The 27,251-nt window shown below is 44.1% G+C and overlaps 1 protein-coding gene across 1 annotated transcript in view; it reads right to left on the reverse strand.

Annotated features, from left to right (window-relative positions):
- CYYR1 (cysteine and tyrosine rich 1) overlaps window positions 1–26,656 on the reverse strand; it is a 57,920-nt gene extending 31,264 nt beyond the window's left edge. Inside the window, exons 1-2 of the mRNA XM_068421612.1 lie at window positions 26,587–26,656; window positions 25,762–25,864 (exon numbers count right to left, since the gene is read on the reverse strand). Of these exons, the coding sequence (XP_068277713.1) occupies window positions 25,762–25,864; window positions 26,587–26,656 (173 nt within the window). The remainder of the gene's footprint in view (window positions 1–25,761; window positions 25,865–26,586) is intronic.
- Between the last annotated feature and the right edge of the window lie 595 nt (window positions 26,657–27,251).

Genomic DNA, 27,251 nt, shown 5'->3' on the forward strand with positions numbered 1-27,251 from the left:
TCAGCATCTGAAAGCATCTGTTCCCGTATAGGGATGGGCTCAATAAAAGCCACTGCTGACTGAGGTGCCTGCTGCCCCTGCAACGTCTCTGAAAAGACAGTTTCATGCTGAGAGCCTCTGGAGCTGTTACAGAAAGTGACTCAGTTTTTCAAAGCACAAAGCAACAAAGCGAGCACTGATACTGCCGAGCCAGTACCCCCTAGTCACGTTACCTGAGCTGCTGCTATGCACCTTGGCTGCGGGGAGCAAACTTTTCAAAGAAAAACAAAGTGCGATGGATGCGTGGAGAAGACCGTCCATGCAACCCTGAGCAACAACTTGCATCGGTGCAGACTGAACACATGGTTGTAGCTATCTGGAACAGTTATGTTTTCTTCTCCCTTTTTCAGGACCTAAACAACCTGCCTTGGGGAGCAAGGATGAAGGAAAACAGTGGAGAAGATGGAGACCAGGTCAGTCTGCAGGAAGACACAAACATGATTGCCAGAAGAGGAAAAAAGAACTTCTTACATGCAAAAGTTATTTTCCATTCAATTCAGAAGTAAATTTAGTCTTGTATCAGAAATCACTTTAAATACGTGACAGTCTCCGCTACCATTTTGGCAAAAGTGACTTTTCCTTCTGAGCAGCCTTTCAGGATTATTTTTATCCTGCTGGTTTCCACATTTGGCCAGGCTGATCTCTTGCCAAGGGCTGCTCGTGAGCCCTCCACTCCTCTGATCCTCACAGGACCTCTACCAGTCCTGCCTCTCATCTCAGGATCAGGAGCAAGAGGGTGGCCTGGACAGTCAGCCCTGGGAGAAGCCCACCTGTAAATGCACCAACCAAAGGGAGCCATACCACTGCCAAGAAGGGCCAGCAACAAATCACACTCCATTGCCTCTCACATGTAACTGTTGGAAGTCTCCAGAGAAAGAAAAAACCCCTCCTTCCTACTATGTCCAGCAGGACGCTTCTTACTTCCGACCCAGGCTGAAATAAAACACCAGGACATACCAGTGCATGCAGAAGTAGAAGCAGATGCAAACCATACACTGTTCTTCTAGGAATAAAGTCACACAAACCCCAGAAATTCAAGATCAGAATTTTCCATTTAAAAATTATGCCAGGATTTGTAAACCTGATGCAACCTCAGGATTTTTACCGTTCTGATTCATAAATCGTGATTTCCATCCCAAAGGTAAAGAAAGGATTTATATTTGAAAGCGTATTTAGGATTTATTGGCAGGATTTGTACTGTAAAGGCATGGAAGGATTTATAAATCTAATTTCTCACTTACAAAAGCTTTTGAGGATTTTTGTGTGGTAAATCCAGTTAATGTAATTTTAATGTCATGATTAAAAATCAGGCAACCCTGCCCCACAAATTTCGAACCATGTCACATCCTCATCAGTGAGAGCCACGGGAATAGTCAGGGTGTCCTACCATTGAACGAGATCATCTGGAAAAGCCTCAGCTGCCTCCCACGAAGACAGGGGAGACAAGGAGCATGGCTTCTAGCCAGATGGGTGCTGGAGAAGAAGAAACGTTGACGCACAGATGTCTTCAACTTTTTTCTCAGTACCTTCTTTGCTTGCTCATCACCACCTGTCCTGAGCCGTAGCAGGGAAACAGCCAGGGCTCTTAGCCCCAGAGAGGCTGATGGGAGACCACCTCCTCCTTCAGACCCAGCTGTGTCCCCTCTCCCAGCTCATCCAGAGCAGCAGACATAAAGGAAGGAAAGGATCTGGTGGGTGATCAACCCACTGTTTGGGACAGCTGTCTGTGGAACATGGCTGTCTCCAGGCTGATGAACCTGATGATACCTCCTGACATTGACTCTGATGGACCTCCCTTCTGCATCTATCCTCCTCTGGGTCAGGGCACCCCCAAACACGCAGAGTGATGGCTCAGCTCACAGCATTCACAGCACTGCTTCCCACCAGCATATCTTCATGCTAGAGATGCTTGTGCTTCAGTAAAGACACTACCATCAAGCTTACTGCTACCTGAAACACCAAGACTGGGACACTGCTAATCCTTGAAACACCGGCCTCCCAAGCTGGGGAAGGTATGCTGAATTGTCTCTGCAGGGTTTATTTTGAGGACCTAAACTAACTTAGATCCTAAATAGTTTTAGGTTTTAGAGACTTAGGAACTCTGCTGTGTGCAGGTGCGCAGGGGCTGGCAGGGGGCTGCAGGGGCCTCTGTGAGGAGCGGCCGGGGCTGCCCCGTGCCGGACACGGCCAGTTCCAGCCAGCCCCATCCGACCCACCGCAGGGCACGGCTGGGCCCCACAGCCACCATGGCGGCGCTTGGGGAAGAGTCTGTGTGAGAAAGGGCAAAACACTGCCGGCAGTGAGGGGTGAGGGGAAGAGTGTGAGAAACAGCCCTGGGAGCCCTGAGGGGAGAGAGGAGGTGGGAAGAAGGGGCTCCAGGTACCACAGCAGGATCCCCTGCAGCCCCTGGAGAGACCATGGCGGAGCAAGTATTGCCCTGCAGCCCGAGGAGGAGCCCACACTGGAGCAGAACAGCCCTGAAAGAAGCTGCAGCCCATGGGAAGGACCCGTTCTGGAGCAGGTTTGTCCTGTAGGACTGCAGCCCATGGAGAGCCCACACTGGAGCAGGGGAAGAGTGCGTGGAGGAAGGAGCGGCAGAGAGGAGCTGTTAGGGACCGACTGCAACCGTCCATTCCCTAAAATCCCCCTGCGCTGCTCGGAGGAGGGTGGAGGCAGAGGAGTTGGGGATGAAGGAGTGAAGCTGAGCCTGTGAAAATGTGGGGTGTTGGGGGTAACGTGGTTTAGTTTTTGTCCTTGTTTGTCACCATCCAACTCTATTCTAACTGGCAATAAATTAAATTAATTTTCTCCAGGTTAAGTCTGTTTTGCCCATGACAGCAATTGGTAAGTGATCTCCTTGTCCTGACGTTGACCCACGAACTTTTTCATCTTATTTTCTTCTACCTGTCCACCTGTTGAAGAGAGGGAGTGAGAGAGCGGCCGAGTGGGCATCCGGCAGCCGGCCAAGGAGAACCCCCCACAGCAACATAAGAGATGTTGCACAATTCAGGCTGCTGAGGTAGGAGCACCCATGCTATCCTCTTTCCATGACTAAAGTTTCACATTTCGTACATCTTCCTTGCCAGTCTGTCAATATTTTTACTTGTTAATCTAATTGTGAGTTTACATTCTAGAGAAAAACAACCACCACCCTGTTCCTGATGTTTGAAACAGCTAATGCAAGACAAAAGAATTCCAAGTACTTAATTGACCACAAGAAATGAGTTGATTACAGTAACGTTAAAAACAACTGGTATCACACGTGCACTTGGATTTTAACCAGAGTCTGTTTTCTGCATTCAAATTTGCCAGTCAGCTTCTAAGTCTCCCATGTCAGTAGCTAGAATGGCCTGTTTCTTTCCAAACAATCAAAATGACTTTTAAAGAAACCAAATTCCAACTTCAGGGCCAACTGTCTGCAGGGTAAGATCAGGGACTGAGTCCATAAGCTATGCCAGGCCCTGCCAGTCTGCATCTGGTGAAGATTTGCATAGAGATGCAGTTAGTGGAGCAAGGGACTGGATATCAAGAGAAATGGGACTTGAGTTGTGATATAATTCCATCCCTTCCTCATTTAAAGTTTAGACAACTTACTGCATCTCATGGTGCCTCACTGCAAGCATGGGGGTAGGGGGAAGAAATAATTTTCAGCTACTTCCAAAAAGAGCTGTAAAGCAGTATCTGGTTCCTAGCAGCTTTGGGATTGCAGGCAGTGTAAAATGTGGAGGTAATTCTGATTTAATTTCACCCTTAAATTCTGTCAAAGTGCATCCAGTAAACAGGGAATATTCTTTATTATGACTAACAGTACCACAGGGTTTCAACCAAGACTATGAACCTAGTCAGCCAGGAAAAAAAAGAAAATAAACGAGAGTATACACACACACTCACAGATTTGGGAACACTTGATTCCTTCTATGTGTTTATAGGCCAAGCTGATGCCAGCTTGTCCAAGGCTGCCCGGGACGTCAGTGCCAGAGCCAAGAATTTACCTGTGACTTTCACTAGTCCTAATCCAGCACTTCAGCCTGAATTCTGTCCTTCATACTTTGACAAAATGAACGAAGTAGGAGGAAATCCCAGTATTAGCTGAGATAATTCTGATGAATCACAAAAACTATAGTCTGGCTGGAACACGTGTTTCTCTCCCATGCATCAGAATCAGGGACGATGCAGATAATCCCCAACAAACCACTGTCTTGGCAAAACAATTAATTACTGACCTTATAAAGGTTTAACAGGATAAAAAATTCTGCTAACAGAACAGCACAATGTACAATTAAGTTTTATCTTTCATTGAAGAAACCTCATTTGTACTAAAATATTGGGTGAGTTATTTTCTGTTTCAACAGATCATTTAAGATTTAACAGATTGCTGAATAAATTGTTTAAATATGCAAATCATCTGGGCATTTTGTAATATTTCTCCAAGGGCTTTTTCCCAGTAGTTCTCACCAGATGATGCAAATTACTAGTGATTCAGAAAAGGAAGCATATAATATTTTAATTGACAGAACGTTTATTTGGGCTCCAGTTCTTTTACATCTTCCCTCTCAGATAACTGGAAACATATGACCTCCAGGAATCCCCATATTCTGTGGGGCTCATGACAAAATCAAGTATTAGGAGTGACGGAGCACAGGAAATTGTTTTATGTAGATAAAATGAGCTGACATTGGGAATACAAACAGTACTAAATTACGCTATACAGTCTGCCCTGTACACCCAAATTCCATGATAAATGACAGGCTGTAATGGGCATTCATGCACTCCTTGCACAGCATCCCCAAAACTTCACTTTGCCTCTTCCTACGTCCTGCTTAAGAGGCTGGCAACCACCACTTCCCGGGGGTCCGGGGGCAGCTCTGTGCAGGGAGCGCTGGCCGCCGGGCTCGAAACCCCCTTGATGCTTGGGGTGGGGGCAGCCCACCCGCCCGTGGTTTCCACTGCCACATGCTGCTGCAGCCAAACCCCATTTCCGTAAAGCACTCCCGACTTTATGTTCAGGGAATCTACCTTTCCACCCCAAAGCCACAAAAAGGAAAGGAGGTTTTCTCCTTCTTTCCCATAACTGTCTCCTGAGACCAACTCTTTAATTACCCTACTTAACCACCAGCAGCTGAAAATCTGAACCTCTGGGCCAGAAAAGAAAAAAAAAAAAAAGAAAAAAGAAGGGGAAAAAAACCGCAGCTTTTTTCTTAATCAGTCATGCACTGATTTACTTACCCGCTACCTGGTGAAAAGGGCAATGCATTTGTAATTGCACTACAGAATAACATTAGACACAACACTATTTTTTTTTCCCTGTTTTCTTAAAGCTCAACCTCTGTACCAACCCACAGAGCAAGCAACACAGACCGCACGCAGTCCCTGCTAGCCAAATGGTTTCCCTCATACACTTCTGCTGAGGAGCAAACCCTGCAGTGGCAGATTTGGGTACGCCGGCTTCAGCATACGCTCAGTTCCCCAGTGACCCACTTCAATCAGAATCTGAGAAGAGCGATTCCAGCCCTGCAGCGTGGTGTGAGCTCTGCTACCTCACGCATTATTTCAGCATGAAATATTTATAAATTGGAGAACAGGGGCAGGCTGCTTCTTTAAAAAGTGTAATGAATTTTTTTTAAATGTGTGAGCGCAACTCGTAAGGATCTGCAACCTGTTTGACATCCTGGGTTTGATAGCCCAGTCCCCACTCCTCATCCATACAAAAGGAGCCGAGATTTCACCTCGTAACCAATTTCTCTTTAAAAATTAAACTTGGAATAAGCAGGTAATTTTATATCTTACGGCTTATTTTGCTTTTCTTTACACTACCTCTCAACACCACACCTACACATTTTTTGTAGACAAGAAAAAATAACAGTATTTGTATCATAATTATCTTTCCCTTGGCAGCACTTTGTATTCTGTAATTAAAATGGTGGTCACAGTCTACAGTGACACACCGTCAAAGAGCTGGTCCTTGGAAAGCCATAGGGGACTGAAAGAGGCAAATCTGACTACTTAAGGGCCAAACCAGTATTCCCATAACACAATACAGTGAGCAGAAAAAGACACTGAGAGGCAGACTCCCTTGCTCTACCAGATTACACCTGTAAAATGTAACTCCTGTTTTAGTTGGAAACCAGAAGGTGGAACTTCAAAAAAGCTGCAGATAAATTGGTCCCCTGTGGACAGCGGGGTCCTCAGCGAGTGCAGCAGTCTTATAGCTTGGAGGACTTGGGGCTGAAGAGCACGAATCTCTGCAAATCAACCTTCTGCTTTGACATGTTACTCTGCTAACAAATTCTGCAGAAGCAGTTACACAATTGACCTGTTCTCCGTAGCACTGATGAAGCTTTACTCTTTTTTTACCTACATATTTAGAAATATTTACCAGCAGAGAACTAATTGACTCTCAGGAGAACAAACCCAAATTTTACTTCCTTTGAAACATCAGGAAAATAATTCCAGATGCATAGCACCTCGCAAGCAGGAATACAGCAGTTGTTAGTACCCAGCATTCCTGAAGTCATTTGATTACAGAATAACTAATTACTTTTATTTTTCATGAAACATGGAGTGATTTCCTACATATTTTTTCTATTTCCTATTTGGCAAAACAAAGGTTAACTGACCGTCTACCACTCAGCCTTAAAACATGTGCTATCTCTGTCACCTGCTAGTGTACGCCTTAATTTATATTTCCCTCAAGCCTGCACTATAAATAGACTTCTGTGGAGGTACTGCATGTGCAGAGATCCTTATAAATGCCAGGACCACTGTGAATCCGTCCCAGGGAGCCAAGAGACGTGCGCGGAGCTGAGCAACCGAGCATGCCATGCAGCCTCTGCCGTCTAAGGGGAGCACAGCTTTCAGAGGGAACGGGTAATTCCTAAGGGTCCTGGTTTAAACAGACCACAAAAAAACCTGAAGTCCAGTAACAGAACACTAAAAATTAGTTACAACTTGGATTATCTGTGAAATTCTAAATTCCTAGTTTGGAAACTGCATTGTTTAAACATCAGGACAGATGCACCACAGCTAAGTTAGCAAATGCAAATCCTCTGAAGACATTTGCATCCCCTTACTAAAATGATAATAGGAGAGTACTAAAGTGAGTTACTAAAAAGATTGCACTTTTACTTTATTAAGGGTAGCTGGTCTGGCTTTAACCACTAATCTCAGTATAAGGAATCTTCTGGGAAATCAGCCATTTGCTCAAGTGGATAACTTTTTTCCTACCTGGAGTCATCACTCCCCTTTGGTCATTTGTTCCTACAGAGCATCATCTGCTTCACTGGCAGATACTGCAGTGAAAGGCACTACATGGGGAACAAAACTCTGTACTTAATCTACTTCTATCTTGCTGGACATATCCTTACCACCACCAACAAAAAAGGCTCCATTTCACTCAGTGCAGCACAGGCTGTACTAAACCTATGTAACCTGGTGCAGACACACACAGCAAGTACCTGTTTAAATCTAGAGAGCAGTTACAGCATGACCTGCAGACCACAGCAGTAGATATTCATGTCTGAGCAACATTACGTGCTTCCATTATCACGCTGCCTTTTAAATGGTGCCCTAAAGCTGACAGCACATTAGCTGTTTTTGCAGGGGCTGTCTCTGTCATACACCGCCTTCTTTGTGGCAGTACAACTAATTCACTGCAAACTGCCAGACGTGGACTATACATTGCAATATTCACTGTCCTGCTTCATGGCATTAAGCGAATAGATTCAAAATGTTATCAGCTTTACATCAAAGCACGTCTCTTGGAGCCAAACTCTGCAGTCTTGTTTTTAGTATACAACTTTGCTTTAGGTTCTAAATGGAGATTACACTCATTTTTAAATGCACTGCTTGCAAGCTTGAGACATCCAGAGGAGCTGTACTTCCATGTGATCAGTTCAGAAATACTGCTGTAAGATAAGCAGCAAAATTATTTGATAGCTTCAGTCTACTTTTTGAACTGAAAGGGATCCAGCTCCCAGTAATAATACCTGGCTATTAAGCCACCATAACTGGTGCCAGTCATGATGCTGACTGGTCGACTCAGCAGTAGGACTGAAAAGCAAATGCCATCTCTGCTCAGGTGGAGGAGAGGATAGCATTACTGCTAGGAAGGTGACAGTCCTCCAGTCTCCTCCACCACTGAACTGGGACCCAGGTTACAAACCAAGCAGATTTTAAAAGAAGTTCATTACAAATGAAACAAAAAAAAAGGAACCACCTATGTGAGTTACAGCAAATCCATACACTCTCGGCACAATCACTTGTACTTACAAAACAAACAGTATTTTAAACAGCACTTTGGCCCTTGTAAAACCATTCAAGAAATGTTACAACATGCCTTAGCATTAAACTGCTCTGGTTCCCACTAAACATGAAGGCTTTCAGAAACTTGTACCAGTGTTGGAAAGGTCACTTGGTCTCAGACATCACTATGTATTTTGCAATAGACGCTTCTTTCTTACGCCCCATTCCTTGTGAGAACCCTTCCGGCAGGCTATCTGGAAGCACATCCCGTCCTGCCTTGCAGACCCCACTGGAGTAAAATGCTGCCTTCTCCTCCTCTTCCTCCTTGCTGCCCTGGTGGGGTGGGAGACCTCAGGGATGGGTGGTCACCTCCATGTGGGCATGGGTGAGCTGGGCACAGAGAGGAGCGAGCTGCCTTTCCACGTGCTGCTCATGCAGGCAGCATGCCAGCAACCTGGCAGAAAGAGGAGGTGATTAATGAAATGGCTGTGGCCGGTTTCTCCTATCCTGAAAACAGGCCAGGCTTCCAGAAAGAGAGGGATTAGGTGGATGATGTTCCTCCACAACCCCTTTCAGCTCCCACACTCTGCAGGTTGCTCTGCAAGACAGAAGAAACATCTCTGGGAACTGGCACTTATATTTGGAGGATGACAACCCCTGCCACCCCCTTCCTCGAACATGAAGCACCCTGGGAGGGGGCAGATATGCTCCACCATCATCCCTCATTTCTCATACCTGCCTGATGAGCCCTGCCGCCACCTTTGTGAGTTCCTCCGGACAGACAGCTTACCATGAACTAATACAATTATGTAAAGTAAACCAAACCGATCACTTGACAGAGCTATTAAATGACAAGATGCAGGCAACAACTGATTTGCCAGGGAATAATCAAACACTTTGAGAATGTAAAAAGAAGCAAAACAGTAAATTCACCCTGACTTTGCATGGGAGAGGTTTTGAATCAAGGAAATATCTTCTTACAGTTGCTAGATGTGTGCAGTAAACCAAGGGGGAGATAGTCCCCTTCAGCGGACAGTCTCTGGACAAATTTTCTAGAGCCCGCTTACTGTGCGAAGTTGGATGGTACGACACCCTGGTTCACGAAGAGATGGAAGAATGCCACAAAGATTCTACACTGATAATGCACTGCTTTGATGATCAGGCTCCAACCATCATGTCCATCTATTTTATTTCAGGGATTAAAATGGCACACATGAACCATGCATCAACCGTTGCTGTGCACATGGACCAAAGGCATTTATTACCAGTCCAGTTCTACAGCCTCAATAAGATTCTTATTGATTTCAAGACAAATCAAGCTGGCATTTTCATGACCATTAGAAATCTGTTTTCAGACTGTAGAAATTAAGCCTGAGACAGACATATAAAGGCACATTTTTAATTTTTTTAAAAAAGACAGTCTTGAAAATATCTTGCTAAAAATACAACTAAAAAAAATCCTATGTCATACATTAAATGTAACACTGCTACGAAAAATATGCTAAGGAGCTTAAGAGAATGGATATATTGTTACTGAAATCTATTTCAAACAGGACAGAGCTTATTTTCACTCTCTTCTTGACCTTTATTTGAGAAGATGCCCTGAAACCCTAGGTATTTTGTATTACATCTGATGGCACTAATTCAAAGGAGTTTTCAACCTATATTCAAGTATCAGAGAACACAGCACAATCCAAACCCCCCTTCCCTCCCCCACTTAATTCACCATCTTGGACAGCTTTCAAAAATAGGAATGCAGTCACATCTGATTAAGAGTTTATTTATTATTTTTCATGGTTTAGCAGAAATAATGTAAAGATGTTAGTGGAAAGCATGCAAGGATCAAGAACCAGAGTAACTGAGCAAGCAGAGAATGCAAGGGCTTTTTGAGGTGTGCGTGTGCGTTTTCTGTTTTGTGTTTTTTTGTTTTTTTTTTTTTAAAGGAACAGGAAAGAGCCATGGTGCCGAGACTAAAAAGTCAGGAAGTAAGTGCACTGAAGTCAGCGTACACAAAGACATGCAGTTTTCCAATACACGAGGTAAAATTTTGGTCATGGAAAGTGAGTGTCCCAAAAGCCAGAGGTGACTCCACAGGAGACCGCCTGCAGAAAGCCTGAGTCTTTTGAGGCCTCCCCGAACCTTTCCTCTGGAAGTAAGCCTCTTGCTGGATACACAAAAACGGGATCTGGGATCCCTAAACACTTTTGAACATATGGGCTGGAAAACGCTTTGTTATGTTTCTAATTAGGTTGCACAGATCATTTCTCATTGTATTGTCACTGAATTCCTGAAACACCACAATAAAAATGACAATTAGTATGCTGAAATTCTTACTGTCTTTTCTTAATGTGCTAACATCACAGGAGAACACATCTTGTTTAAGTTCAGATAAGTTATGCCACAGAAACCAAGAAAATAGCATCCCTGCACTGCCTTGCTAGTTGTTTGTCTTGGCCAGGAGGTACTGCCTCTCCAAGAGGGCACATTCAATTCTCTGTCCCTTGTGCTTTTGGTTTGAGCTATCCAAGTAATATTTTGCCTGGCACCAGCTGTGATGAATTTTGGTTGTAATTAGTAACAGCTGGAATGAGGCCAGCAACATATTTCATGTGATCTGGTAAAGATTTTTGGCCATCGAAGGCCGAAGCCACTTACAGGTCTGAAATCTCTCGTGTCAAGAGCAGAGGGGCTTTTGCACTACTACATGCAATATGCATTAAGGGGCCAAGTTTAAACCTGTACAGAGATGTACATGCCCTTACACATTGAAAACATCTCCATGAAGACCTATACAAATGTTATAAACCCACTGCTCTGTGAAAACCATGTAATTGAAGGCTGCACCACAAAGTATACAAAAGAGGAACAAATTAAGGTCACAGAAACTTCCTTAAATCTGTCATCTGAGAACTTCCAAAGTGCATTCATTTTAAATGTATCTTTCTCACACACACACATTTAGGACCAGGGATTTTGCATTTATGTCCTAGGTCCTGATTGGCACTGGAAAATTTTCAGTGCTAGTACTAATCCCTGAAGAACCTCACTGCAAACAACCCTCATTACACAATAATTCTTTGCTGCCTCCACTTTTTGACATGTCAGCCACTTCTTAATCCTTTTAACTTCTTAATGAAGGAGTAGTTACACAACGGCATCATCCCGTGGAAGGTCACCGATCTGTCCCTTGAGAGCGCTTCCCTGGCATGTGGCAGAGAGAAAAGGCTGGGATCTTGCTCACAGGGACAGACAGCTTTGGGACACACACCTTCTGGGGGAATGGGGCTCCCAGCCTGGGAGAAGCAGCAGCAGGCATTTAGGGTTGAGAAGTAACACCGCTGCAATGCACCCTCTGAAGAGATGTCCTGCTTGCAGCTGGGCTCCCTGGGTGGAGGCAGCAACAGCTCCCACCCAGGGGCTGCAGCCCGACCTGCCGCAGGACGGCTGATCCGTGCCTCCACACATCCCTACAGCACGGGAGGCACAGCATCGTCCCTCCCAGGGAATGGCAGCGACGATGCTGAGCCTATGCGAAGAACAGAAAGCAGAGCTTTTTCCTCCAAACCATTATGGTCCTGTGGTGGACAAGCTGCACTTCCTAGCCCAAACTGTTTTTATTTTGGCCCCTGGGCCTGTTTGGAGCTGCCACAGCAGAGGAGCAAATGCCTGGTGAGGGGAACTCTTCCAAGCGACGTGCTCACAGCCAAGGCTTTTGTGTTGCTGCAGTTGTCGTGAGGGCTTTCCAAGTTCAGTGGCAGGCCAGGCAGGTGGGACAGAGACAACAAATAAAATCAGCTGTCTGTTTTCTGAGGAAGAAGCAGCTAAAAACCACAAGACTAAAACACAATTGGAAACACTTGGTGACAAAACAGTGGCCAGTTTGAAGTTCAGCCTCAAGCAACTTCTTAAGTAGGTCAGAGCACAAAACCCAAAGCTGAAGATTTGAATTTACAGAGGCAGAAAACGTCAATCCTTGTTTTATGGCACAGGTACCTGGACAGAAAGGTTTGTGTTGCTCTTGCAAAACCAATATAAGGATTTTATTGACAATACCAAGGACAAAGGTACTTCTCACACCTGAGCACAGCCAGGGGAGCACAGGGAATCCTTACAGTGGCAGAGCTGCTGTAATGCTCTTCTGGATGGGTCAGAGACAGCCCGAAAGGTTTTGTTTGTCAGTTTTGGATGAAAATCTCGTAGCTCTTCTCATGCTGGACCATATATTCAGCCGGTGCATGTCAGTATAAATCAAGTGACTTGAGGATTTTGCCCAGTTAATTGACAGTTTGTATCTTGTGACACAAGTTAAAAAAAAAGAGAGTGATAAAAATATAGCAACAGCTATAGCGGTGCTACTGGTGGTTATGAAGGAGCTGTTAGTTCTGGCAGTTATTAAAACCATTCAACGCAAGTGACAGATAACAGTAATAAAACAGCTGACTTGTTTCACATATCCACACATCCAGTGTTTTCTGTGAGCACAGCAAATATTCAGCCTGGAAAAACAATGGCACCTCATTACAAAGCCCTATCAGCAACTGCAACATACATTAGATTATTGACACATAACGAAGCCAGAGTGAAAATCCTCACTTGACGTATTGCTCCTGCAGATTTAAACAATGGCTGCTAACTGGTAACTTGCTTTCCAGTTACTGGTCTCACAGAGCAGTAATTGGTTTTATATTAGCTAAAAGAGGTACTGCGTTTTCCCTCAACGCAAGGGCTGTATCCTGCTGGGGTGGCCTTGGAAGCCTACTGGGAAGGTGCAAGGGGGCACCCGTGCAGCGAGAGCACATCCTCACCACCTGCAAGGCCTCCGTGTCCTCCCCGCCAAGGTCCCAGCCTCTGCTGGGAGGCCCCTCTGCCCACCCCCTACTCACCAGGTGAAGGCTGAGCACCAGGTAGGACCAACGCACCCAAAACCGTGCCCTTTCTGGAGCACAGCACCATGGGCAGGACAGGGAGGACAAAACACAGGTGTCCACCAGTGATGGGCAGCGGGGTCAGGCGCCTGCCGAGCGAGCACGCTCGGGGGAAGAGCTCATAGCTACCGAGGTGCAACCTGCTCTTTTCTTCAATTATGGAGCACAAATGCCGTGAACAAGTCTTCTTTAAACCCCAGTATACGACAAGGCATAGAAAAAGAGTACCAAGAAGCAGTTTGCCATCTTCGACACAGTCCTGCTCTCCCCCACGCAGTCCAAGCAGCTGGAAGCTCCTCAGAATGAGTCCCAGTGATTTTCTGGATAAGCCAGCAAGCCTCCTCACCTTTTAAGCAACAAGAGCTCCCAAGTAATGCAACTTTTTCACGGAAGAGAAGAGTCAACTTTAATGAGAGTATAACCCAGTCATTGCAAGTTCCTGGGGTAATTTGGAAGAAGCTCTGCAATGACAACAAATCTCTGGAAGGAAAATAAACCAGAAGTATACAGAAACTTAACTGATGCTGCCTCAAAGCTACCTGACTGTACCTGTACCTGACAGTTTTCAAATGACATGGACATAAACTACAGGCGTTATTTTTCTGGACTCCTAAAAATATCTGATGATCTCGTGGACACTCAGAAGAGAGCCCAGGGAGAAGCCCTGGGCTGGCAATCACCACAGCCTCCCTGCAGCCTCCCACCACCCACCTGCCCAACTGGGCTTCTCCAGCAAGGCTTCCTAGCCCTTCAAAGGGTACCGCAGGGCTCTGCAGGTGCCTACTAGGGCATCCTTCTGGGTAACTACTCACACATACACAGAACAAGACCTCCTTTGTAGGAGGTAAAAAAAGACCCTCCCTCCTTTAAACAAGGACCCAGGGCTCAAAAACCAAAACAAAGTTGCTTTGTAACTTGCTAAATTGGAGTGATATAAACCAGGGCTGTTTCCCTATCAGTGCATGGGCCAGTTCACACGCAGAGGTGATTGTCCCCGTTGGATAAACAATACTGACCACCTTCTGCTGTGCAAATGCCAGCCTAGAGGTCAGCTTATAAGCAGCTGCTGTCAGCCTGCGACTGCAGAGAAATACGGCAGAGAGACCCCATACCCACCAGCTTGCCGAGAGCTTCAAAATGTTTGATCAGCCCAGGCCCAAAATGGAACAAATTCTCACTTCTGTGGCTAATGTGAACGGACCTTCCTAGGTCACCAAATCCATCCCCTGCTAGCACAGGCAGCCGCGCCATAAAGGCCATTTGACAAGCTGATCACGCTTCCTCACACACCTACTTCAGAAGAAAGGATGACTGGGGAAGGGCGTGAGGAGCAAGCAGGAAAAATTTCCTCTCCTGAAGGAGAATATGTAATTTTAATGCAAAATAAATTATGTTAGAAGATAGTGACAACGTAAGCTTACCAAATACAGGCATTAAATACCATAGCTCCCCTCCTAATCTCAGCACATTATCTTAATGTAGCATATCATTCGAAACATACAGCAGACATGCCACTATGTTTACAGCACCCCTGTCACACAGCAATTTTGAAAGCATTATTGTCAAGCTGACATTTTATTACATTTCTGGAAATACACTAATTCAATCATTAAGTTTCGTTCAACAATCGTGAAGGCTCAGGAACAAAGACATATTGTGCTTTACTTCAGACAATTTTAAATGTTGTTGAAAATGGAGAATGAGGGCCATAACTTTTCAGCCATCCCCCATCCCCTTGAAGCTCTATTCTGTCACTCTCCACCGGAATTTAATATCAAATTATCCCTGCAATGAGCCACTGGAGGAAAGCAATGCGAGGTAAGCAGGTTGGCAATCCTGTCATCCATTTTCATAATTTCAGTTTATGTAAATAGCCCATCTATTTCCAAGCCAAACACAGGGATACCACTGTGGACTGAACAAAGAATATTAGCTTTCAGCCATGTAAATATATTAGCTATCATCGGACACAGCCTCACCGAGGTCTTTGGGGACTAGGACCATGCAGCATAGCAAGTGGTCGGCACACTGCAGTGTGGGACAAGCCGTGCCCCGGAGCAGAGATGTCGGCAAACAGGAAGGCAGCCAAAAATAACTGTTGTCTTAAAAGAATGCAACGTTTGCACATGAAATGCTCTGATAAAATAGGTTTGTGGGAAGGTTACTAATTACTTATATTAGATTAACACCAAGGCTTCTCACTCACAGCTGAGAGAGCTTTTGTGCTGGACATGGCACACAAGAACTCCTCACACAGAAGGCCATCCTCCATCCCAAGAGGTTTTCATCTGGATATGCTTATCCATGGCATATTCAATGTCTATATTCAGACATCAAACTTTGGCTCCAAGTAATCAAAATTCTGCCCCTAACCCAAATAATTCATCTTTATTTGTGGTAGCTTATACTGCTTTTAGAACTGAGGAGCCCATCAGCAGCAGGAGCACATGCTACGTGGATGGCAGACAGGCAATGATGCCCAGACACTGTTGCCTAACCTGACTGGATGCTGTGAGTGTAAGACTGAAACAACTGACAATTTTAAGTGTTTTGAAATGCTCGGAAGATAATATGCTACACAAGTGGAAAGCAAAGATGATTACAAAAAGCTCTATTCTTTATACAAAATTTCGCACTAACAAAATTCTTGTTACTCTTCCAGGAAAATCTCAAAGATTCCAAGAGATGTATTTCAACAAGGTCTTGTACAAAATACTATTAGAGTTGCTTTAGTCCCAACACTGAAAAGTTAAGTGTTAAATTTATGCTGGCTGCTTATTTTCTCTCCTCTTGGTTTACATTTCCAAAGCAGCAGATGAGGAGAGGCCCAAAAGCTCAGGGACTTGAAGGATTTGATCCAAACAAAAGAATTAAGAGCTGCTGTCATGTACCATTTAAACACCATCATATTATAAGTGCTACTGATACGCAAGTAATTAATTTTGGGTCTCTCCACTGCTTGTCTTCCATTTCTGAATTCTCCTCAGTCTGCTATCGGAATATTTCTGCACCTCTTTTTCTCCACACGTCTATGGCAGAGGTGCCGTGATATGGGAACAAGCGCTCTGCAGCGCTCCTCCCTCCTCCCCGTTCACCACCCCAGCCAAAGTCACAGAGGCTGGCCGGCCTGGAGTGCTCCTGGCAAGGGCGTCTCGCAGGCTCCACGGAGCCTTGAACTCCGAACGCCGAGCACTGCCAACGGGCACCACCGATGTGGTGCTTCAACAACACAGATACCAGAACAGGATCGTAACGCCAGTCAGTACTCTAGATGGTTTTAGTGTTGTAGAAAAATGTCAAAGTAGAATTTTAGAAGAAAAAACATTTTAAGATAATAATTGTGTATATACATACACACACATATATACATGTGTATATACATACACACATCATGTAGGAAAGATAACAGGCAGCAGCTGCAATCCCCTGCCCTCTCCTTGACAACCTTCCTGTTCTCCCCAGTTTATCTGCCTTGATGTTACCTTACCCAGAGAGCTGCAAACTGCTCCTGGGGGGGGTCTGTTGTCTGAAGTGCCAGACATCTACTGGTGAAGCTGGAGCCTCCCGCTCCATGGTAGGGCATGCCACTCTCCAAGGCTAACTACTTCCCTCCTGTCCCAAATGATTATTTCTATTCTGTTCCTTTTACAGTGAGGAGGAGGGAGCAGCAGTGGTGAGGTGAGGGAATGGAAGGAAAGAAAGGGGCACTACTTACATGCAGTCCCTCTCTTACTCTGCTGTTGGAAGGAAAAAGTCAAATGCATGGGCACAACAGGAATATGCAGTACGAAGTATCAGAGACGAAAACTGCAGTTAATGTGATAGCATAAACACACACATTTGGGACTGCATTTTATATGTTATTCCTAGTTTACTAACACTGGTCCCCTATGGGCTGCTCAGCAGCTGGAAATAGCTACAGGGCAGCAGTACCCTAATTATACCTTCTTTAGATCATCTTGACCATGGACCGTATGAAGGACTGGAGTAGAGATAGTTTGTACAGTCCCTTTATGCTTCAATAACAACGTAGCAAGTCCACAAGGCACCTAAAAATAAGGTTCACTGAGTCTTGGCTGATGAACAGGTGTTTCAACAATAGCTGTAGATCCTTAGTACCTCCTGTGCTTGTGACAAACTGTACCACGGGCCTCAATAAAGAGAGAGAAGCCGGAACATTCAGCATTAAACCAAGCCTCCCTTGTGAGCAAAAGGAATAACGCCATTTAATGACAGCAGTAAAAATCTCTTATCTGTGTGGATGAGCCAACAGAGGGGAGACACGATGATGAAACATGCCTGCCCAGTCTGTGGTATTAGCGCCTCTCCATCCCATGCTAAATACTTATGTATGGAGTAGGTCCCAGGAGAAATCTTGTATTTCACAAAAAATAACTCATTACAGGGGAAAAAAAAAGGGTTTTACGATAGCGGACGTGATTCTGAAAGTAAATGTCACAACTTTTTTCTTTTTTAAACAGAGAAAAATCATTGAGAAAACTTCATTGAATTTCTAAAGATCATATTAACTGTGGAATTTCTATCTATTTGTGGTTATAAATATCAAAGGAACTTGTGGCTGCCCTGTGAATTAATAGTTCATTTCCTTTAATTTTTAAAAACTCGCTTACATACACCGAACTTTGTTTCTGTCCCTTAAAGAGGCACATTAAGATTAGAACGAGAGTTTATCTTTCCAGGACAATATTGTTCAAATATTGAATTAGTGCTACAGGTTTTATTTGGACTGGCTGCAATCACACTGTTCACAGCATCAAATGGCCCTTTTGCACAGCTTTTGACCCAGAAGTATCTTCATTAATAACCCTGCTCTGAGTTGGTGTGATATTACTTACTACAGAGTAACCAGTACAAAATGCAACAGGCTAATCCTCTGAGAATCCCACGAGCTCAGTGAAATCTCAGAATTAGCCAATGAAACAGAAATTCTCCAGCTGGGCATAGGGGAGGGATGTATGCATTGGATGTGCAGGGAGTGGATGAGTCAGCTGAGGTGGGATTTGTCCCGTGTATTTTCTGACCCTCCAGGAGCAACACACCTTATTAAGTAGTGCGTGAACTGGGAGCAAGGAGGCATGAAGTGGCAGTGAACGTGGAAGGTACCATGGTGATTAAAAAAAAAAAAAAAAAAGAAAAGATTTTTTCTAACACTTGGATTCAACAAGGTACTTGAGTTTACAACTTGTCCCGTTAAAGCCAGTGCATGAAATCCCCACTGAAGTAATTAGCTTATTGATTTCAGCAGGATGAGGACTCTATCCATTGCATCTACTCGCCGCCTTGAAGTTACAAATGCATTTAACTCCTTTGCTGAACTGATGCCTAGCAGACTGTCTGAATTCTCTCAAAAGTGTTGCATGTTGCTTGTTCAGATGACTGAACAAAGTTACAGATTCTTATCAAATTCAGAGGTGGACCTTTCCCCCACTTGAAAAAGGAAAAGATGAGGGGGTATAAAGTAACAGACAGAAGAAAGGACAGTCCTCTTGTGATCAACATAATCCCCAGGCTCAGTCTTTACGTCAGTCTTCCTAAGTGTTAAGAAAACGTTTATCTTTTACATGACCGAATCTTATGGGAAAATCCTTCAGGCTTCCAAAACAGACCACTGCAAGTGATAAACACAAAATTATCTCTCCTTTTCACTGAAAAATCTTTTCAAAATAAACAGGGCAGTATAAGCAAGGTAATTCACTGAATTCCTTATGAATGTTTATTTTTTCCCCTTAGTGAGTTTTCTGTAAGCCACAGAGAGCATTTCAGTGATTTATACCTTAATGCTTCCATTTTCAGGCCAAATTCTAAGTCTTCCAATGATGAAAAACAGATGATCCACAGGGATGTCAACAACTCAAGTTTTAGCACAAAACCATGCTAGCCTTTTTTCTTATGAACAAATGAACTTGCAGGTTTACAAAGACTTCCAGTTTTCACTAAAAAAAGTATTCTAGTTCTTATGGCTACCTACCAAATTAAAAAACCCTAAACTTCCAAAAACTATCAAACAAACAAAAGAACACGGTCCCATTAGTCCCAAACTTTTCAAAACAATTAGTCAGACACCCCCAAAAAAAAGAGGTGGGAGACGTGAAGTGGGAGCTACCTTTTGAGAGCTGCTGTTTGGCAAGCAAAACAGTTTTTTTCCCATTTTGAGTTGCTTGTCACAACACAGGGTCATAATGAAAACACAAAGGGCTAAAGAAGAGGTGCCCTGTGTTTTAATTCTGGTGCTGACAAGGGTTTCCTCTGCAGCTGTCGTCAAGAGCAGATACTGCTCTGGCCATAAATCTGATCGCACATTCTCTGATGAAGGATATGAACTGCGACAATAGGCATGGAACAAAAAACAACTGGAAGTTGAAACACTTCGCAAAGGTCACATTTCGAATACCAGTTCTCTCTCCAGCAGATCTTACAATGAAAACGTGGTCCTAGATCTTTCTCTAAGCAGTGGTTAATCAACCCCCCGCACAGAGAGAGCTGGATACCTCTCTTGTGGAGGTTTTCCCAGGCTGAAGCACGGATAGCATGCTTCCACAGGTACTCCAGATGTTGAAGACCAAGGATTAAAAGACTGAACTACTATTCACCTCTTAGACAGAATGGAAGGGAAACGGTTTTAGTCCAATTATCAGTCTTGCCCTTGCCGATGGCACATTTAGAGCCAGCCCCCAGCACTCAACACAAGCATCCTCAGGCTCTGCTTCATGTGCTCGTTCAGGGAGACTCTCCCAATCAGAAGCCACAACTCAAGCCAAATGGAAAAAATAATTATTGAACCAGGCCTTTGGCGCACCTCTGACGTCATATCAGAAGTCACAGAATCAGAGGCATGAAATGGCAACTGCCAGGTAAATTGCAGTTTTACATACTGTCCCAAAGTGCTTCAATCATGGGAAATTTTGAACATTATGTTGATGAAGTGGAACACATTTTTACTTTCAGCAGAGTATCATACAACTGTAGTGCAGACACAGAATCATCCTCAACCCATATGCTGCTTCACATATTTACTGTGGGATGCCTAAAAGTGTCTAATTTTAATTATTTGGAATATACAGCAAATTCCAAGCTTCCTGAGCTTTTTTTTTATACACTATGAACTCCAGAGGCTACATGTCTATATTCCTAACTCTTAAAATGTTAATTCTGTCCTTTGGCGCACTACTCCTCCATATCCACCCTCTATGCCATATTCTCATATCAAGTGAATCAGCTTAAGGAACATTCTTCCTTTCATGAACAAAAATGGTATTCTCTGAGGTCAGCTGCTTGTCTCAAAAGTACTACTGGATATAAAGTACTTCACGTCAAACGCCACGCTTAGATACACTACACACGGCTTTTTCTTCTGTTTTTCAGGCTGAGGTATGCACACAATTTTTATGCTAAATGTATTTTCTGCCTCTTTTCCTCCCATTCTCTCTGTCTGCCTTCCTTCCTTCCTGGCCACATTGTGCAACCTCTAGACTTAAAACAAAAAACCCACCCAAAAAACTCACCTCCTCTAATGCATTAAGTTCATGTAGATAACACCTGATATTTCAGTGGTCACTGAACAGGCTGTTGCTTCCTCATTACCTCTGGTAAGATTTGTCTACCTACTCTCTTGCAAATCACCATCCACTACCTGTAATGAGATCACAGTTCTCTAGAGTTTTTATTTACTTTTTCCTCCAGTTACTTTTGCCTTGGAATCACGTTTGTTTTATTTTGTTTTGTTTTTCTAAATAAAAGTTGCCTTAGAGTAAGTCATTCCTAAGACATTTACCAAGAAACTTCATACACTTTGCAATGTAATGTACCATCACTGCATCTTAGCTTTCTTCTTCTGCTGAAGGCTATACTCCAGTTTCCTACCCTTAAAGACTTACCCAGGAAAATACGGACCGATCACTAGGGCTGAATGAATCAGTGAGTTTTCTTAAATACTGTGGGCCAAATCTGGGTGTAAGTCCCTTCATTTCCACTGAACATTCAACTGCCCCAGCAGTATTCATTTGAAAGAACAGCTGGACTATTTGTTCTTTTTGCTCCATTATTTACCTGGAATCTGGGATTATTTCACATCAACTCATAGCTGCTGGCTGTGAAGTGATGTGAAAGAGCAAAGGCAGCATCCAGAACCAGCCCTGACAGCATGCAACAACTGACATCTCTGCCCAGAGAGCTCCCTGTGGCTCAAAAGTTACCTGTGGGCCATGATAAACACAAGGCACAACATGGTGGAAAAGACTAAACTGGAAATTAGCCCACAGAAAATCCACCAGGATAAGCATGAGAGCCACGTATTTTGGGGCCTCTCAGAAGCAAATACAAAGAGCACTGTCAGAAACACAGAGTCAAATTTGGGTTCTGCAGAAGAAACCCCTTTCGTATTGACTGCCACCTCTGAGGAGCTCTGGGGTTTGAGGCTGGAGCTGAAGGCAATAACCAGATGTCTCCAATTCCTCTGAGTGACAGAAGGCAAAACGCTGCCGGGTGGTTACTTAGGGAGATACTGTTGTTGTGGGCAAACCTGGAGCATCTGCCACAGAGAAAACACGCTACAGTCCTTGCAGTCCCTAGCCTGGTAGCAAGCTGTAGAAGCAGATGCAACACAGGGAACTAATAAAAGGTCAGTCACAAGTGATTCAATAGCTTAGAAACTAGCTTCTGAAAAGGAGGGCAGTTTGAGTTTCTTCTCTCAAAGGGCTGAGACGATGCTGAAGGCTGGCAAAGGTGCCTCCAAGCTCTCTTCTGGTGGGGAGTGAAAAGGTGGGCAGGAGGCACACTGACCACTCAAGCATCTCTGCACCTTTTCCTTCATCCCACAGACACAGCTCTGTTATGTTGCAAAAGTCCAAACATAAATCTGTAATTTGCCCAAGAAAAAAACATTCTTAGAAGGGCTAACTATTAAGCACTAGACGCCAAGCAAATAAACAGGAGGAAATGCATATGCATCAGAGGAAATAATGACAGGCTATATCTATTGAACACTAATAGGAAGGGAAACATAGCTGGAACATTAATGCTGTAACAAGTTGCTCTGAAACAGTATCAAGAAGGGGAGGGAGGAGGAGGAAGGATGTGTTACTTTATATGAGAGATGCTCGTGGGATTACAGATGACTCAGTCACAGATCTTGAATACTTACAGGTTATACCTGTAGTCCAGCTACAGATGGAGTTACCGGAACATCTCTTACAGGCCCTGAAATGCTAGTGCTAGAGTGAGCCGATAACTGCATCTGTTCTTTCTGTGTAGAAAGAAAAACAGGCTAACCACAGATGCACACAGCCTGGAGGATGTTTGCTGAAAACCTCATCTGACTAAAGAAAAAAAATTCCCCTGTGTCCTAAAAAGATGACGATTTCTTAAAATAGAAAATTCTAAAGCCCTACATGGAATATCTCAATGTTGAATCTCATTTTAATGAGTGAAGAGAGTTAATTAATCACCTAAGAGCTACAAGCAACTGAAGTATCAGTGATCACGCTCTAGTCACACTTTGTTTTAGAATCAATGTATACATTATTGCTTGGTGTTTATAGTCTGTTTGCACAATTGCTGGCATATGGGTCTAGAAAGAGAAGAGTGAGAGGCGTGAAACAAAACAGAATTGTTTAAAAAGAACCTACTGCACGCCAAAAGGCTTTTCCAAAACTGCAAGAGAGAGTTATGCTCGTGAAAAAAAACGATCCCAGGGAAGATAAGAGCAGAAGCTTCAGAAAGATGTGCAGATTTATAAAGAATAGAGAGAGGAGAGAAAATAGTGTAAAATGAAGAAGCATAGGCAACCTCTAAAGAAGCAGAGGAGCCAATACAACACTGAGGACTACTAATGGCGTTTAAGACAGCAAAAAGGCACTTCTGCAAGCACCCACTCAAACCAAGTCCATTGTTTGGTGCAGACAGTAGGATCAAAAATCATGACACGGGAAAAGAAGGATATTTAAAGAACAGCATTACATGGAATTATCAAGACACATAGTTTTTTGGATTAAAAATGGTTCTTTAAAAGATTTCAATACACAGTTGTTAACAGAAAGACATAAGCAGATAGGTCACTAGTGGCACCTTCCAAATTCCAGGATTCTTGTCTTCTTCTAACACAATTTCATTGGTTTGTCATTTGGGGGTGAGGCAACATGAAAGTTCTGCGGGAAAAGCTTGCACATAAAAAAAAAAGACCAATATAGTGCCAAATAATGAAAAGGGAAGGTTATTCTTATGGACCATAGTTAAAGTCACAATAACACCTTTTGCAATGCAACTAAATGCAAGGTAGGAACCCTAGAGAAGAACAGTTTGCAGGCTTAAAGCAGTAGACATGCTTTGAAGACCATGACTTAAGGACTTAGAGCTGTAACAAATTTCTAAGTTTATTTATGTCTTCTGTGATCATCACAGCTGCTTCAAAATAGGTACTCAAAGGAAGATACAGGAAAAAATAATCCTAGCAAGGCTTCTGTCAAAACCCTGTGTTCAGCCCTGCTAGCCACACTTCAAGAAGGAAGTGAAAATACTACAGGGAGCTCAAAGGAAGGCTAAAGAACTGACCCCTGGGCAGGGCAAAGCAAAACAAAGCAAATCTTACATATGAGGCTGACAGAGTTCACCCAGCTCAGCCATAAGGTTGAGAGCTGTCATGATGACTATTTAGGGCCACATTTCAAACTCGCAGATAAGTTAAGAGCTGACAGTAGGAATTTCAACCTTCGTTTCCCAGCAAAATTTCCCAGCAATGTTTGCAAATGAACTATAGAACAGTTTACCAGGACAGATGGTCAACTCATTAATGCCTGAAGTTTTCAAATGAGATTACACAGGTTTAAAGACATACACCCAAACCAGCTTTTAGGGGGAAAAAAAAAAATCTATGGCTCAATCATGCAAAATGTCAGGTCAGAGGAGCATAACGACTCCTGACTGGTCTTCGAGTCTATGAATTGGAGTGCTTAACCATAAAAAATTAGAAGAATCCTTTGAGACATGTTGTGGCAAAGAGCACTTGTAAACCCCCTCCAGTATTCAAAACCATCCAGATACACACAAACCTTTCCAATGTGTCAGAGCCTCTTGTACTCAGCTCTAATTCAATAGCTGTTTACGTTTCTTAAATAAACATACAAAAGACTAGGTGTCAACCTGGCGCTGAAGGCATGGTTTGAACATTTCAGCAGTCACTCTAAAGAATCCCCTGGTTGATCCTTTCCAAAGCAGAGCTCTGACATTAGACTAGACAAAAGCCAGTGATGTTCACGTGGAAGTGCGACATGAAACCCACTTGCTTTGTTGCTCTATGGGAAGCTGCCTCCTTATAATGCGATATCCTATGCTATTGTGTCCATCATTCCTAACAACATGTGAGCTAGAATAAGGTATTCAAAAAATGCACCTGCTTCCATGCATGTAAATGGGAAAGCAATTTTGGAATGAGAGAAGAAAACAAATATCAAAGCAGCCTTTCCCTAGGTGAGCGGGGAAAAAATCACTTGTCATTCTCCAACAGTAATCAATCTTCAGTACATGCTTCTTTAGTTCCAGAGGAACGAAGGATTCTGGTGCTCTATCATAATTTTATTTACTTTAGCCCAGGAAGTGTCTGATCTGCTTTAAAAACTGTGGATCAATTCTGTATTAAAATACCATCACTTTGCCTACTCCTTCAAAGTGCTATAAAATTTGCATATTCCCCAGGTAGCGTGGCTCAAACAAAACCTGCAACAGAGGAGTCTTTTTAGAAAAAGCAACTGCCACCTTCCCACTCACTCCTCCCCACGCACCGAGCAGTCCTTAAGACATCCCTCTTTTTCCTTTTCTGGTTTTAGTCAAGAATATAAACCAAAAATACGTCACAGACTGCATGCTAAATGTTAAGGAAATTACTGGTGGGATTGACAAAACAGAAGGAAGGATGTTCTATCTTGACGAACAACATTTTATGCTTTGTTTAGGTTTGTCCTTACACATGAATGTAACACTTATGTGTTGTCACTTAAGCCCAGGGCCTAGAGTCAGGTCCACTAGCACACAGGCTTCTCTTCTTCCCCACTGATGCAGAGCTAACAGCTGCACTGGAGCCTATGTTCTTAATCAACAGTTTACTCCTCTGTTTTTCTCTAGACAGATAGGAAATATTTGCACCCACCCCGTTTCACCGTGGTTTGACTCAGGTATTGTAACAAAGCATTTCAACAAAACCCACAAGACTTCTATTCACAGTTCTTTTCATCGGAAGAGCTTGAAACAAAGTTCTCACCACCTCTAAAGCTTATGTCCACAGATTATATAACTGTACACAAGCTAAGGACATAACCCTCAATTTTAGCAAGCTTTCTGGTATGCTTCAAAAATATATGCAACATGAAACTTTAGAGGAATACCAATGTTTGTTACCGGCAAGCAAAAAACCAAACCAAACCAAACCCAAAAAATGCAAAACCTTGCCACTGTTTATTGCAAAAACACGTCTTCCCCCAACCCGAGTTTACCTCAAGTCCATGAACACAGCACATCAGCTTTTTTCTAAAGCGCAAATAATACTTACGAAAGGACATTCCCAATGTAGGCATAATATGAACAGCAGTAGGGAGTAGTCCCATCACAGCAGTAAGCTTTGCAGTCATTATCACACTGAGCCAGACAATCTTCTGCTGAATAAAAATAACATTCATGCGGTCAAACAGCAGCAACAACAAACTGCTGTACAGCACAGCTTTAAAGAAAATGCAATCTAACAGTTTTATACAATCATAAGACTTCACTAGAGGTGCGACCTGACCCTGTAATCCCCACGGCAGCCCATTCCCACTCATTCTGCATTTCAGTAGGAAGTTCAGAGTTAGGTGCTTTGTCTATGGCTATTTTATAGCTGGCCGTATCAGTTCCTTCTCATACTTAATCATTTCAAATAAAAAAGAACATTTTGAAATGTCAGGACACCACAGATCACCTTTTTCCATTCCAGCAAGGAGTCCAGGGGGAAACCTGAGGCTGGGCTGCCTGGCTGGCTGAGCTGCAGGAGCGAAGGAAGCTGTCTGGGAACTGGCTACCTCCCCCATTCCCTGCGCAGCCCCAGCCCAGGGTGTAAATGAGAGCTGCCTGGGGCTCCCTCATCCCCTGCCAGCTGGCAGCAGATCCCCTTGCTCCAGGCCAGCTCCAGGGCCATGGCCAGTGGTGCCCTCTCTGCCCCATTGCGCACCAAGGACTGTCCTGCTCAGCCGGGACCACAAACGTTTCCAGCAGCGATGCTCTGCCGGACCGAGCAACAATGCAAATTGTGAAACAGCAGTAAGAGAGTCTTTACAATTAAGAAACATGGAAGAACATGCATTCTTTTATTGCTGTGAGAAGCTATTTTAAAGCTATCGACCTCTTGTCTCTGGATACTGCTGCTGCACTGTACAAGTGTCCTCACGAGTCCCACTCTTCCCAGATCTCATCCTGGTCTCTCCTTCCCCACTGCCAGAACCTCAGCTGCAGCCTGGATGAAACCAAATGGACTCCCTGCCCCACACGCTGTCACCCTCGGTCACCTCTTCAGTCACACAAACACATGCTGCCGCAGTGGAGGCCTGAAAGCGAAGATGACAAACGATGCTTCTGCGTTCTCAATGCGCTGTGGCTCCCGTTCCCGTCAGCAGATCGCACTAAGGGGTTTCCCACCCTCCCCATAGGTTTTACTCCCATTCCCATTACTGCTTTTCATCCATGCCAGCCCAGCTTTTGGTGTGCCGGGATCCAGGCAACCCCACCTCATCTCAGCTGCTGCCAGGCTCCCGGTCCTGCCCCACCTCTGGCTGCAAGTTGCCACCTCGCACCAAGGCTCCTCCGCACGCTGACTGCGCAGTGAACGGCTTGCGCTGCTGACCCATCTCAATACCCAGCACCTCAATCTTGCTCGTTAGATTGTAGCAGGTCAGCTGTCTGAACCTGCTCATGCTCGGTCTCTGCTTGGAAACAAGTGCCAGCTGAGGGTGAGGGCCAGAGAGGGCTCTGCGACGCAGCGCGGGTGTCAGCTCATGCCGCTGTGCCCTA

This window comes from Nyctibius grandis, chromosome 2, assembly GCF_013368605.1.
Source record: "Nyctibius grandis isolate bNycGra1 chromosome 2, bNycGra1.pri, whole genome shotgun sequence".
In the NCBI taxonomy this organism is placed as follows: Eukaryota; Metazoa; Chordata; class Aves; order Nyctibiiformes; family Nyctibiidae; genus Nyctibius; species Nyctibius grandis.